We start from the raw sequence: 15,973 nt of genomic DNA, 5'->3' as shown, positions 1-15,973 counted from the left end.
CACTCAACAAACTCTTACTCTGGAAGACAGGAAAACAAATACTCTAACTTGGTGAAGCCTAAACTTCATTTGAAGTTATATGAAGTAATAATAGTTCGTTGAAGTTACGTGATTTAAGCAAACTGACCTCAACCAAACAGCTTTTGTAAAGCGTGAAAAGGCGGAAGAAGGGGGGGTAGCTCTTTTTGTGCTACTGGGTGGTGCACCAGGAGAGCTCACAAAACCGCTGCCAGGGAGCTTACAGTGGGACTGTCAAAAGCTTCAATGAAATCTGAGAAGTTTCTTCAGGGGCCATTTTCGGTCTGAGCTAGACAAACTGTTTTTGTCAGAAATAGGATTCCCTTCTCTTATCACTATTCAAGTACCCTCCAACTGAGAATAGAGGGACTAGCCGCTTGCCCTGAAACAACATTCACCAAAGGCTTGCTAACAAATTTGCAGTACCAAAGGTGCATGACCTTGTTCCGTGTGTTCCAGTTGTTTCAGGAACTCAACATAAAAAAAAAAGAAGTTATCGTTATAACAAATCAGCATATTTAGAAAGCCTCAAAAATTTAAATGCTTTTCATCTTAAACCTGCATGAGTGCAACATAGAAGAGAAACTCCCCAACATTAACGATCGATGAATCTATTCATTGAAATTACGAACTCCTATATCAATAACAGGATTTGCAGCATTAAGATATGTGGTAAAACCTCCCTTTCCCCCACAAATCCAACCTAACTGTAGTTCAATTTCAGAATTTACTTTCAAATATTGGTAAAGCACTACTTCTGGAATAATAAAGTGTTTGTATAATGCATTAGTACAATGAAGTATTTTCGGAGTAAACAATAAACAAAAAACAGTACTCTCTCAATTATCAATTCTGAATCTATACCCAAAGTACCAAAGCCGTCTATCATCCATCCATCTATTGGAAATTCAAAAAAACTGCTATTCAAATTTTTGATTTTTTTTTTTTTTTTGTTATAATATAATGGTATGTACTCCTGTGAGAACTACATCAAAATATTTTTCAGTGAGAGTTTCACAAAGGTTGTAAGTGCCATCAGGCTGGACTAAACTTTCTGAAAGAAATGCATTTTTTAAATGAGCTTGAGGTCCAGAGCAGGATTAAATCACGAGCTTGAATAGATAAGCAATTGTTTTAAGTATAAAAAAAGTTGAACACAAAGTTGAGAAAGTACTAGGATGAGGAAGAAATACTATCAGTTTAAGCGAAGATGTAATAAGGGTCTCTGAACTCAAGCAGTAGGATGAGAAGGCAGGGATACAACCCCATAGCGAAATGCTACTTGCTTTCTGCAGTGCTGTGGGCACAGATCTGGCAGGGAACTCAAGTTAGTGAAACAAGTTATTATAAAAGGAGAATAGGTAGTATGGTGATGAAGATCCACCCAAGTGAAAGCTCTGTTTGGTAGAATTAACTCTGAATTTCATACTTAGAATCAATTTACTTTTATTTTGATATAATTATCTACACTTAAAAAAGGGACACATTTATTTGAATTACAGCTCTATTACAACTTGGTCCCCACCTATGAATAAATCCTTCCTGCACTACTTGCAGATCAGGTGGTGTCATATTTATCGCTATAGAGATTAATATTTCATTTTATTGTAATGAATATTCTCAATATAAACCAATACACAGTATCTGCAAATAATAAAAAAATCTAGAAGAATGTGGTCTTTGATTAGCTGAAAATACTTTATTGATGCATAATTGTTTGGAGCCGGTACAGTTTTTCTTCTAAGTAAATGGAAATTTCATGTTACTGTTTTCCAGAATGTATTTCTGCAATTCAAATAGTAATTTCTTTCTCTCCATCAAGGTAAAGCAGAGAGACTGTGTAACATAAAAGGTCGCAAAGAAAAAGTGCCTGCAAATGTATGTTTCCAAAGGGAGCAATAGCAGATGCTACCTGGGAGTGACCAAAAAAAAAGATTAAAAAAAAATAATTGAGACAACTTGACTTTAGACTGTAGTGAACAAAAAAGGAGAGGAAGGAAGGGAAACTAAAGGAAAATAAACATTTGCCAGATATTTAAAGAAAGAAATTTACTACATGTAAAGCTGATATGGCATACGGTTTACTATGTACCTACAAGCTCTTACAGCCAGACTAACTTTTACGGCTGATACAGTTCCTTGCAATTTTTTTTCTGTGCTTTTATGTAAGGCTCTGCTTACAGTCCTCGCTGCAATAAAGCCTTTAGCTAAATTACTTTTTTTCCTATCTTGTGGGAAATTATTCCTTCTATACAACAACTGTAAAAATGCTTGAGCACTCAATTAGAAACACTAACAGTCCCCTTTTACGGTTTGAATTGTGACTCAAGTGCACCTTGTATTACTCCTGGCATCTTTCTCATGAGTTTGCATCTTAAAATTATGCCCTTGCCTATCTGTCACACTGGAAGAACTGCAGTGAATGAGACATTATGAATTGTTTAGGTTACAGGATTGCAAATTGCATGTGTGTGTAATCTCTGTTATTGACAGCACAGAGGAGAAACTCTTCAATTTTTCCCAACCTAATTTCCTCCTCCTCCAGTACCCTTTTTTAAGGCAATTGTATTTTGTGTTCTCTGCTTATCATCCTGTTCCTTAGCCTTTACATTATACTGCCAGTCCTTACACTTGCAAAATTAAGCCGAAGTGGACCCTCCTAATAAATACCCATTTGCCTTTAAGCTTTTCACACCACTTAAATACTGTCTTCACCCACCCCATTCCCTCAATCTCCGACTTGATTTTGTGATTGGGAAGTCCTTCATTCAGCCTTTGAGTTGTTTAGGATGTTGCACTGGATTGCTTGTAGAGAAACATAGAAGATACAGAACTGAAGTCATCTCACTGTTCAAACGAGTAAAAAAACCCAGTCAACAAGCTTATTTTTAATAGAGGGTATTATCTTGGTGGATTATGCTGACAGGTAATAAAAATATTAATGAGATGCCTACAGAACACAGATGTAGGCTTCTCAGGAAAAATGTTCTCCACCTCAAAGTTGCTCAATTCAAAATAAACATGCGCCACAAAAAAGTTAACTCTGCTAAAGGAGCAGGGATAACAAATTACAAACCTCAAAATGCAATGTAAAACTGCAGTTCTACTTCCTCTAGCACTTAGGCGTTTTACCTCTCCTTTTAGAATAACTCTTTAATTGTGATTAATGAATTTCAATGACTACTGCTGTTTTGACAACAAAAAAACAGGTGTTTCACTTCCCACCTCAAGATGTCACTGTAGCTGGAGATAAAACTGTCTTGCGAGTCATAGTTGCATATTTCCATACCTTAATAAATTTGAAACTTCAAAAATACGATCCTAGTTCTAAATTTCCAGAGTATATAATGTTTGTTTTGGGGATAATTACAACTCTGAAGGTTTCTTTACAACAAAGCACTATAAATTATCTCAGTCCAAACTTCTAATATCTTTTTCTTCCCCTAGGAATCTTCTTCATAAACAGTATTTTGACGATTTGAAGCAAGAGCGAGTATGAAAGAGAATTCTACCACTTGATATTTCCAATAATTCAAAGATGTATAATGTCAGTTGCTTACTTATTTATTTTAATATTTATGGCTTGCACCAATACATTTCATTGCTTTGAAACAGCATACAGCAGGCAGGTCAGGATTATTGTGGTTTTGAATGCTGTGAGTTTAAGTCAATTGCCTTTTTGTTTTCTTGCCTTTAAGTTACTTCCCTCATGTTTTCTCTGTTGAGTTGATCTAATGCACTAGATATTTTTCTTCAGCAATCTTCATAATTTATCAAGTTTATCCTTTTTCCAAAATTCCAATGAGTTTGTTATGAAAACTTTAAGATTTGCATTGCTCCATTATTACAGCTGTTTTGGAGATAGCAGAAAAACATTGCACTTTTTTTTTAAACTTTATTAGTTGATTCTGTTTTCTTAAATATTGTTCATACAGGTTTTAACTACGTATTAAAAGTTGCATGAATCACGTGAATGCATACAGTCAGAAAAACTAGGATGGACTAGGAAGTTCAAGCCCTTGTTACAATTTATTTAAATACTTCTGCCAAAGAAGAGGCATCTTCTTATCCTGAGGGTCCTCACTGCTTACTAAACTGCACTTTAAAAATCAAAACTGAAATCTGAACACAGAATAACTTTCATGTGTTTCAACATAATATATAAGAAACATTTTGAAAGCAATAAGGCACTTACTGCTTTTGGAGTTAAGATGTGATATACAGACAAGCTTACATGTGAAATGAAATGTGAATGCTTATAATGGAGATGCCTAAGTTTTTAAAATGGAAACGTTGGCAAGCATTTAACTACTATGATACCTATCCATCTGATCACTAAAAAGATGATTAAGTTCTAGGGGAAAGCTGATAATTTACTTTCGTCTGAAAATCTACTTATGTTTTTTTTTTCCCCTGTATAGATCTATTAGTGTCTCTAAGAGCACCAGGGCTCTTGCAGTAAACGTACTTAATGCTGTCTGCTACCAGAAGGCTAGATATATTCATATTCTTAAAACAGTATTAATGGAATGGCATGAATCAAAGCAAGTCACTCTCAGAATGTTACATTATGTATTTCCTGAATATTCTAGAATATTTATTGCTCCTGACAAGCTTTTTTGCTGTCAAAAATAGCACAAGTAGTAAGGCTGCTCTGACAAGAGCAAAGCCACAAGCAAAAAGGGGACAATTTCTCTCGCAGGACTTTTCTAGTTAAAATCCTCCTTAAAGAGTTCTAACAACATTATAGCTTGCTGCTTCTCCTGATAGTCCATAAACAAGCAAACATTTTAATAAGTACTTTCTGCAGTCCAAAATATAGACATTGTGAAGTTATAAGTAAATCATTAACAATTTAAAAATCTGCAGAAGCCTCTCTTCAGTCTTGATGCTTTCTGTAAGCAGTTGTAGAAAGCCTCAAAACTCCTGTCAAGAGGGGAAGTATAGCGAAGAGAATAAAAAGGAGCAGCGAGTCCTCTGGATGTTCTTGTCTGTTAAGCGTAATGAATCTTGTGTTCCTACATAATACAGCTAAACTATCGCTACATGCAGAACACCAGTGCAGCTGGGTGATAAATATTTTAAACATGACAGCTGACAAAATATGTAAACAAACTGCATATTTCTTCATTTTCACACATTTACATTATAGGCAATACCTTGCCCCCCCCCCAAATGTATGCAGTGGGAATGCTGGGTCCCCTGCAGCAACTGTTTTATTCCAAAGATGGGCTCCTAGTGCACCACGCTGCCTGCCCTATTTACGTATTTCCTTCAATGCCAAGAAGTGCTCAAGTATTGAATGTTCAATTCATTAATATACTTTTGGCTTTACCCAATATGACAAACTACTCTAACTGAGTTGTTGCAGATCTGTCATTGTCCACATCAGTTATGTAGTTTTTAAGATCACTACGATCACAAAGCAAACCACTTCAAGCAACTTAATGGAAACTGCCATCAGCACAGACCCGCCACTAGACTGTCACCACAGTTAAACAGACCCTCATGAAACTCTGGAGATGAAAAGGGCCTATCTGCCAATATCATGTTTTCAGTTTGCTAACAACACTTTGTTCTCTCCCTCATTTCAATGAGAAAGGAGTCTACATGGATTTGTTTTATTTATCTGAAAGGCTGAAATCTTGACAGCTCTGAAAAATATTCCCTACTTAATGCTAATAATTAAATATACCAACACCCCCCCCCAAACAAAATCAAAACCATATAGCTTCCTTTGGCAGAGTACAAACTGAGTATATCAAGGCTAGTCTCAAAAGTTAGCAATATGCTAAAAAAAAATTATAAAAAAATTAAAAAGTGATCCTATACATTTTCTGTCTGAATACTCAAAATCCTGAGCACAAAAATTACTTTTTTGCCTTTTGATACCCACAAAAGGTTACTGCATTCCTTAATAGCACAACCCAGCCTAGAAGCAGGCTGACTTTCAGGGGTACTGTTGAAATCTGGCAGAAAACGGCCATGGCACTACTTCACAACACCTATTCTTTTAGCTATTTCCATTGTTTCTACTTCCACATGCTAGGTTTTCCGGAGATCACTAGTTTTCTTGATACAATCTTCTGAGCAGTTGTTACCCAGTAAGAAAAATTAAACAATCTAAATATCTAAAAGTGAACTGCCCTGTCTAAAGGTAAAACTGCAGATTGCAGCTGCTTTACCTCTCTGATACCACGGGGCCACCGTGGGCTGCACTGAACCGAGCTGCTTGGGAAGTGCTGGCAAGGGATTCTCCCTCTTCCTGTGAAGTTCTTCTGGGCCGAGTTACTGCTCTCTTTACAGCCTTTAGATATGCCACTTCTCTAGAAATGCACTGAAGAGGGGATGAAGGCAGTGTCAGAGAGAGAGAGAAGAAATACTTAAGATGCAGAAAGCTTGCAGCAATGGCCATAAAAAAATGTAATGGGAAAATTTGGAAAAGATACCTGACCATTGGACATCGAGTGTGAGACAACCTATTAACAGGAGTAGTGGGAAAATTGCCCTTCAACTTAGAAAATGAGGGCTGACACATTCAAAAGGGGAGGATTTGATGCAGTTGCCTGTGACACTGCTGTTGCTAGACTAGATATAAGTGAATCCACAAGGCCCTTTTTTGCTCTAAACCATCATGTTCTCTTACCAAGCCTACTCAATTGTGTCTCAGAGATCAATTGTGTTCCTGTCCTGGATACTTGCAAAGACTGCTAAGATTATTTTATGGGCAGTTACATCCTCAAAATATGACTAAAGGCTGAATACATGTTTGTTCTGTAACTAAATGTTGCATGCTATCCATTGAAACCAGTTTAAGAAGATCTCTCAGCTCCTGTATTACGTGAAACAGGACATTATATGCATTGCTTTTCAACAGAGAAAAATAACTTACATTGAAAATACATTCACTTGTCTTTTTGTGCAAATTCTAGAGTTTATGAATCCCTCTGAAGGCCTTATAAATACGTTCATATTATGCTCTGGTATTCAAAACAAGACTATCTCTGTCCCTCTTCCCATTAGAAATAAACTCTTTAAATGGCATCAGCCAAATACACATCTTATTCATGGCAAGCAGAAAAAGTTTTTAAATCTAGTTTGACAACTTAGTTATTGCTTTTAACTTAAGCCATACAACAATCTACAGGTGCTATAAAAATTCTAAAAGAAAGACCTCTTTTTTTCTTTTTTTTTGTATGATACAGAACAATGTAAGAATTAACCCCAAAGCTTTAGCTAAATAAATTTCAGCTTTTCACAGTGAACTGTAACTCACCATGTATTTTCATTTGTGCTTTCTGGATAGCAGAAGATATTGAATTAGGCATCAAACCTTCAAACCTTCACATCTCTCTTTCAGAATTTGGTGGGTATGCGCTGGACCAAACGGCCAGGAATAATCATGCCATTCCCTTTGGCGTAGTCTTAAAAAGATTCTGAAAGCGTCGGGGGAAATTTATCTAAGAAAATACGAAGCAAACTCAGAATGCCCAAACCGTGTAGGCTTAGTCATAAAGAAAGGCTGCAGCTTGTGCAGACACTTAAATTAGCTTTAATTTAGATAAGTAAAGGATCAATAGCAATAAAGCCAATAGCAGGATGGATTTCAAAACAGGCTAGCTACTCCGGTGAAGAACCTGGCATCTCAGTGGGGCCCACAGAGTCTGCAGTTTCTGTGAGACTGCAACTTCCCTGCTGTTTTCTGAACAAGCTACATTACAACATCAACATGCTGCATGTACACTTTCAGCTTTGGTACAGATGTACCTTGGTATAGAAAACAGAGAACATGAATGCCATCGCTCAGAAAATACTGGAAACAGCATTCAACCAGCAGCATGGTGAAATCTAGCACATATTTAGCAATATTTGGCCCTCTCAAACACTGATATCCTGGACAGATGCGATGCTTGGACTGCTTAAGAGCTGGTACTACTAAAAAATACTAAGGTAATAGGTACTTTAAATCTAGTCATATACAGCAGAGCTCAGACCCTGTCTTTGATATTGCCACATTCGGTAGTGCTGCTGACCAGGCAATTCTGCTTCCCCAGCTCAATCGCGAGCAGGAAGAATTGGCCATTCAGTGTGGTGGCCACCACCACTTCTGCTCCCCGCTGGGACCTCAGGATGCCTGCAACAACTTTTGTACCCGAGGAGGTGTGAGTTTAAACAAAGCCATGCTGCTGCACCCCACATGGACACACCTCGGAGTGCTCCTGGCCCTCTTCCCCAGTGACCAGCCACCGGCAGGTAGCTCTTCACCGGCTGGGCAGTTCGGGCTGGATCAGGAGGGACCCAGGCACACTGTCACCGTGCAGCTGACATGGGACGGCACACCAGCTCGCGTGGCATAAGCCAAGAGAGACTCCTGATGTACCTCACTCCAGCTGTGCTCAAGTCAGGGGAGGGTGAACCTTCAGCCTTAGTAGGAGCAGCCCAGCGCTGGCCATCGAGGCACTGGGCTCTCCTGGACTCTGTTATCAGCTGGGATCAATGCGCCCCTGCTGCTCCCCGGCAGGACAGGAGGCCAGGCGCTCACGGTCCTGCCAACAAGGGTGATGGTCACACCGCATTTGGGATATTCTACCTGCAGTGGTTTCCAGAATAGCTGTACTAGCAAAAGCACGTTTTTTTACCGCACGCGTCTATGCGCTAGCGCTTACCCTGTGCAAGAGTGTATTTAAAAGAAAAACCTGACGTTATTAAACCAGTGGAAGTAGAAGACTAGAAGCAGCTTTGAGGTGCTTCAAAATGCCTTCCATGGTAAGATGAATTGATACCATATTATCAGACACTTTGTTCTCTCCTTTTGGCTGCCAACCTAATGGCTGAGCTATTACAGTATCACTATTCTTATGTTATAGCCTCAAATGCACTCAAACCTAATTTAAAATCCACCTTTTGCCTGGAAGCTGAAACCATGTTAGCAGTGAAAATGAAGCTGATTGCATCCAAATCTGCACTTACAAAATTAAAGGCAGGATTTTCTTTGCAGAGGATACTTGGTCGTCAAATTTACTACCACCAGAGATCACACCCTCCCTCAAATCATCACATATGACTTTTCTCTCTAATGAAAAAAAAGATAGTTGCAATGAGCCAGGGTTGTATTTTTTTAATGTCACCACTTTTTGTGGTATGGGAAGTAAAAGGAGACTTACATCTCTTTCCTAGGGACAGCGCATTTCCAGATGTATGAAAGAATAGGCAGATATTGCTTAGTATCTCAAAGTGCTGTCTACAGAGGCACTGTACATACATACAGTTAAAAAGAGATAAAAGTCCTGGCCCTAGAGAGCTTCCAGTCAAAACAGATGAAAGGATGAGAAAAAAAGAAGTAATATTATCCTCTCTTTTTTACATATGTATGAAAGCAAAGAACCGAGAAAATAGGTCATTTGCCCAAGACCAGAAGGAAAGCCTGTAAATATGAATTTAAACTTAATACTTCTCAAGTCTCAATCTGGTGTCACAAAACCATTATTGCTCCCAAAAGAGCATATTAAGGAAATACCATCAATAACAAAGCAAACTGAAGACCAGAAGAATCATAAATAAAACACCACGTAGAAATATACGTACGAACAATTCTGATTTTTCAGAACTTTCTCTTGTGTCCAATTTGAATAATTGTCTGTTTCACAGAAGCTGGCAAATACATGCCTCTTGTAACAGAATGTCATTGTGCAACAACTTCTATTTTAGTTTATAATTATCTGCCATAATATATTGATCCCTGTGTTGATCACAATCAAAATACTCTAATGGCTGAAATACGAGGTCAAAACACAAGAGAGGAACTCCCTCCTAGATATAAGGAAAAAGGACAAAAGGAATATATTTATGGAAGACTGAGGAAAAAAGAATTGAACTTCTATCTGAGAGCTACTTGGTAGATGCATTTTTTGTTGCATATTTTATACTTTTCTCCTCCAGTATCAGAGAGAATTGACGGTACTGCAGTTGGAAAAAAATAGCTATACTTCAAGACTCTCCCCTTTCCCACAGTATCTGTATTCCTCTAGCATTTATATTTGATGAAGTCTTTTAAAAAGAGAAACTAATTCTTTAAAAAAAACCACACGGTGGTGGCAAAGACATAAATCTCTCACATTGCCCCCAGAGCCTGCCTCTTTAGGATTATTATAGATTAGATTATTATGGAAAGGAAGATTTACATATCTTATTTACCTGAACAGCATCATAATACATTTTCTTGCCTTCTTCATCTGTCTTGTCCGACATCAGCCATGCCTTGAGCAAATATTCATAAAAGCTATCCCCAAGCCCTCCAATGGAGACGTGATCTTAAAAGGGAAGAAAGAGATTGAACAGCAATTTCATCTTCAGCCTGGGCAATAAAATACAATTACAGTTTGAAACAGTGCATTTAATGATCTCTTCCTACAACAATCTTTAATAAATGTAAACCTAGAACCTGAGAAAAAACTTAACTGGTAAATACAGAGAATTATTTCTTTAATTGCTAACTTTTTCATCAAGCTAAAGCACCATAGTTATCTAATATCCACAATGTGCCACAGGATTTCATGGCAAAGAAAAAAGAGTTTATGTTTAACGTCTAACTCATGTAGTTTATACCATAGAAAAATGTGTTAATCTAAGTTCTTTTTTATTCTAAAAACAGGACAAAAAATAGAAAGTGCTCTCCAATTTGATAAAGGCTTTCCCCTCTTAACATGCAGGCATTGTTTTTATTTGCTCTTTTATTCACTAATGCTCCATTTAAGTCACTTCATAATAAAGGCCAAAATGTTTTAGTTCCTTACTGCAGAGTCGAATTTCAAGTTATTTAATGTTATTTCAAAATGCCGACCCATATGTTTAAAAAGAATACTGCATTTTTTAACATCTGGCTGCTCTCAGAACTCAGCAGTAGTTCTGGAAGGAAAAAAAAAGACTTTGCCACATCTACAGAAGATTATTGCTGTCACACTGCTTTATTCTGCCCTACATGTACTATGTGAAATGATCTGGTACTACAGATGCTGTGATTATTCAACTGCACACATTTAGGACGTAACCCTGCAAACACTAACACCACACAAGTCAGACCGTTCGATGCCAGTTGCACTAGTGATGTGAAAGCCAGTGATGCTCTCAGCTGCTTGCACAAGGGTGCACTCACTTGCTCTCCAGGAGCCTAAAAGATTCTTGGCAAAATTTTAATGGGCTATCATGATTTCAGCATAGATCCCCTAAACACATGAAATACTACAACTATGTGTATAAACGTATGTATGTAAAGTGTTTCTCTAAGCACCATTAAACTAAGAACACTAGCTAGACATTTTGTTTTTTAAGTTGGTGTTGCATGGTAACATTAAGGGATTTGGCATTTATCGAGTTTCAGTGAAAGGATTTCAAAGTGCTTTACCAGGACTACTCATTTATAACTGTCAATTTTACAGCGAGGGAGGGGTCCGCTAATTCCACCCGAGACATCCAGGATGGAGATACGGTTACATATATCACGCAGCAAGTCTGTGAGTCATACCACAAAATTCTGGGCATGAGAAAAGCAAAACACACATGGGGTAATCCAGGCTCATAAAGCAAGATGCAGATGCGTTAGTGGTACAGAGCTCACACTTCCCAACACCTAACTCTGATCTTAGCTTCAAAGTTATGCCTCCGTTGGTGGAATTCAAAAGAACACAGAGAATTTATTTTTAAACTCCTTAGTATCTTCCCTTCATGGAATGCCTCCTTTCACCTTCTGAATAGGGTGCAAAGCCATGCAAATGTAGAAGATATACTTTTTTCAATTCAAACTTTATTAACAGTGTCTTTTTCCTCCACTAGCCTCTAACATATAAAAAATAATTCAGTTTTCCAAACATATCCTGTTCTTCTGCCTAACAAATACATTGTACCATCAAACCTGGGTTATAAACAGCTTTCTTCCCTGTCCCTCCTCTTTTGAATGAGATATATTAAATTTCTGGAAAGAATACACCATTTATATAATTAAATGTTCATGATCCAAAAGGAAAAGAGGCTTCTTAAAAAAATGAGAACATTTTCTATGATCGAAGGCTGATCTTTGAACAGCAGCATTTAAATGACCTTTACGGTTTCCTAAATAAATTACCATAGAAACCTCTGACATTTGCAAACTAAATAGCACAAGCACAGTTTCATCAATAATAAGCCCTGTTATTATATACATTATTGCAGTAGACAAATCCAATTGACGCACACTGCAGCAAATCACTGTCAGTTTACTGTCAAAATAACAAGGGCTAAATGAATTTACAGGAACAATGGCAGTGATCCAGCAGTGTCCTTCACAGTTACAGCACTGCTAGAGAAGAGATGTTCAGAAACTATTCCTCCCTCCCCACTTGATGTTTGAGAGACAATACTTCTGTCTTGCACCAATTAAGAGTCTAGGGTTTTTTTTTTCCTGTTGTAATCAACTGAAAAGAGCCTAGAAAAGCAATCTCAAATAAAACATCTCTTAAGTCTTACATTCTGATCTTCTATTATGGGAAAAAAATCAGCGTCTGCAAATGGAAGCAACTGAATTGAAAGAGATGCAGCAAAATCGAATTTGCTTTTGTTGCTTCAGCATGCTAGGGGCTGACCTGCATCAACATCTATGTCCATCATTTGCATGTGCAGGAAGCTATTCCTTTGTCAATACTACATGGTATTGGAAAGCAAAGCTGGTATAAACTGTAAATTTTCCTGGCATTTAATGTGAACGAGAAGTACATAAGTCACAATTATATTAAAAATAGGGAAACGGCAAAGGCCGTAAGGCAGAGTAAGTATTTGACTTCTTTAAAATAAATAAGGCAGAGCCACTAACGGCATCAGCCACTAGAAAGATCTGCTCTCATGTAGCTCACCAAAAAGGTGAGCTTCTGTGGCTGACTGAGGCCGAGGAAGGAGGTAACCAGACCAGGCTTACAGATGCTGAGGTGGCTTTCTAACCAAACACAGTGCCTATTGCTGGAGGACTAAGTTCCAGTGGGAGGTTTCAATGCTTTACCCATGTCGGTTGAGCACAGCTTTGTAACAAGTGGGCAGACATCTCTTAGATCTGTAAATGGATGTCAGAGTTTATACCAACATGTCAGCCAGAGTCAATGGCTATGCACGCATGTGGCATGGTGACCTGAAGGAAGCCTCACAGTGTAGCAGACTAGAAGGCTTTCTAAAACGACAGGCATACTTCGAATTCATAAAGGGAAATGGTCTTTGCCTTGATGGGACAATACAACTGAGCAGCACAATCTATTTGGACATCTTTTTAATTCAGAGAGTGACACAAAGCATTCAAAAATATATTTTAATCAATAAAACGCTTGTTCTTTGCCTTTGCAAAAATTATCTTATCTATCCAGAATGTGGCCAGTCCCATAAGGACTCCAGAACCTCACTTCCACCATAGCTGCATCCTAAACAAACTATTATATTCAAAAACTTCTCCAGTCCTTTCCCTCTCTTGTATTGTCTAACCACCTCCAACACTGATAATCTACAGGACCATCTCATCTGCCTGGGTCTTTTTAGACCAAGACAGCATATCTTGCTTGTTTTCTTTCAATAATACAGGGAGGAAAAAATACAAGAACATTGAGTCACATAAATGGGATGGTAGTAGACTGAACCTAAGTAGGAAAAGTGGAAAAAGAAGTAGGGTCTCTAGAATTGTGATCCTGCACATATGTAGGCTTTGAACATGTTATGAAGATCGGAGAAGGCAACGTACAACACGAAAAGGCTCAGTCATCAGGAAGGGGCTAAGAAGTTCAAATACTTCAAGCTTTTTATTATACTCTTTCCCTTCTAATTTTGGTGTCTCTCATAAATGGTTCCAAGGGAACTAATGCCTTCCAAGGGAATTAATGCCATGACACAGTTCTGTTTAGTTTGCTTCCTCAGTTGTTGGCATTAAATTTCAACAGAAATCACAGCTGGTATTATCTGGAAAGACCTGGTTTATTTTTTTTTTTATCTTCAGTGGAGCCACACCATTCTAAAGATACAGAATCTGGTTCAGATGAGCTGATAATGTTTCCTTAAACAGCTACTTTAGAGAGCACTTTAGATTTTTGAATGAATACTCTTGTAGTCTAACAAATTCCTTTCCAAAATGATACATATTCAGACATTTCCCCGCTTGCACAAGCCATACTGAAAGATCAAAGGAAAGTACATTAAAATACAGTACGTAGGATTATTATTTTTATATTTGCAGTATTTTTTACATTGCACAGAACCTCAGATATAATGTGAGTTTTCATATTTCATAAAATTTCTTTTTATCTCTCTCTCTCTCTCTATACACACAAAAAACACTTAACAGTGATTGAAAGAAGTTAACGATTGCAAACAGCACACTGATAGACAGGTCATAGTACCAAAGAAGTGATCTACTTACGTTGGCCCCATTGGCCACTGCTGGGATTCAGATAGTTGGGGTAAAGGCCCTCTGGTTTATCCAGTCGATTTAGAACTTTTCGGATATTCATTACCTATTGGAAGGGTACAAAACACTGAGCACCTATCTATTTTTCCTCCCAAAATAAAAGTGTTGGTACAGAAGTCTTAAAGTGCAAATATCCCTAAAAATAAAAAAATAGTCTTATTCAACACATATACCTGAATACCTCTGTGCAACTGTATTACTATTAAAAAAGATCCTCTAAGCTGATATAATCATGTAAATGAGCTCCTCAAAACCTCTGGAGTTTCTGTGTCAAGTGTCAGTAATGAAACAACACAACAGAAGCAAGTTCCGAAGTTCAGGACTTGCCATGCAGAGTATCTCGCCCCTCTACAGGATACCGAAATTCACGGAAGCTAGTCGCCTTAACTAAGCTCAGCTACTTCAGCATTATATTCCTCATATACCCAAATCAGAAATGGCATTAAATATTAAGCCTATCACCTAGTTCAGATGCAGAAGTGAACTGTAAAGCAGTTTTGCCTGGAAAGGTGTGCGCTGCTGGAAGTAAGCTTCATACAGCCACCTTGCCCAGCAGGAACCCATGCAGCCCTGAGCGCTCCGCTGGCACTGTTAAGGAGCTTGCTACAAATGAGAGGCCTGGGGAAACAATTACAGTCCAGATGCTCTGCAGCTGGAGTCATCCAGCAGCACAATCCATTGCAGAGCACATGAAATAATTTATACTGAATTTTAACATTCACAGAAAAAGCAAATGTAGCAACCTGGGAGAACGAAGATTCTGAGTACCACAGGCCAGAAGTCGTAACAAAAAGGTACTGACAGCTTCATTATAACACCCTGAATGCCTAGAGATCAAGTGAACTAGCTGCTGAGAAAGAAGATAAAATTAGCTTACACCAAGCCGCAGAAGGATTTCTGTTGTGGTACACAAACTGCCTTCTGCGTCTTGACACAGCATTGCTAACAGTCATTGCCCAAATGCAGACTGCAACGAGTCCTAGACCTCATTTAATGAATTATTCTATGAATACTTCCATGCAAAGCTTATTCCAGTGTGGTTTCTTCTTTATCAAGCGTACCAACCCTGGAACGGCTTGCTTTGGAGGACTGTGGAATCGCAATCTCTAAAGGGTTTTAAAAGCAGCTTATATAAACAGATTTCCAGCATCTTGCAGCTATAGCTTGATGCCGCTTTGGAAAAGAACCATAGGCTAGAATTTTTAACATACACACTTTCATCACACTTTAATTGTCTCTTAGTAGAACAGATATCAGACATTAAATTACCACAAATGTCAAACGAAAATTAAGTTACCTAGTAAATTTGTTTCTGGTTGTTCCTGGGTGCTACCACCCACCCCATCCCTCCCCCCCAGTTCAGATTTGTTTAAAAGAAACTCTGTCTTTAAATTCACACCTAAATACATTAAAATTGCTAGGAGTTTGTTTCACAAAATTATTCCAGTGCTGACAATGGTATTGCAGCAAAATCATTCAGTCCTTTAA

The 15,973-nt window shown here is 38.0% G+C and overlaps 1 protein-coding gene across 1 annotated transcript in view; it reads right to left on the bottom strand.

Annotated features, from left to right (window-relative positions):
• The window catches only part of MAN1A1 (mannosidase alpha class 1A member 1), a 151,808-nt gene that overhangs the window by 12,971 nt on the left and 122,864 nt on the right, over positions 1 to 15,973 (bottom strand). Inside the window, exons 7-8 of the mRNA XM_059828836.1 lie at positions 14,438 to 14,531; positions 10,213 to 10,328 (exon numbers count right to left, since the gene is read on the bottom strand). Of these exons, the coding sequence (XP_059684819.1) occupies positions 10,213 to 10,328; positions 14,438 to 14,531 (210 nt within the window). The remainder of the gene's footprint in view (positions 1 to 10,212; positions 10,329 to 14,437; positions 14,532 to 15,973) is intronic.

The sequence above is a fragment of the Gavia stellata genome, chromosome 2 (genome assembly GCF_030936135.1).
Source record: "Gavia stellata isolate bGavSte3 chromosome 2, bGavSte3.hap2, whole genome shotgun sequence".
Taxonomy (NCBI): Eukaryota; Metazoa; Chordata; class Aves; order Gaviiformes; family Gaviidae; genus Gavia; species Gavia stellata.
The sequence above is the reverse complement of the archived record's forward strand: the minus strand, read 5'-3'. Positions and strand labels throughout refer to the sequence as shown.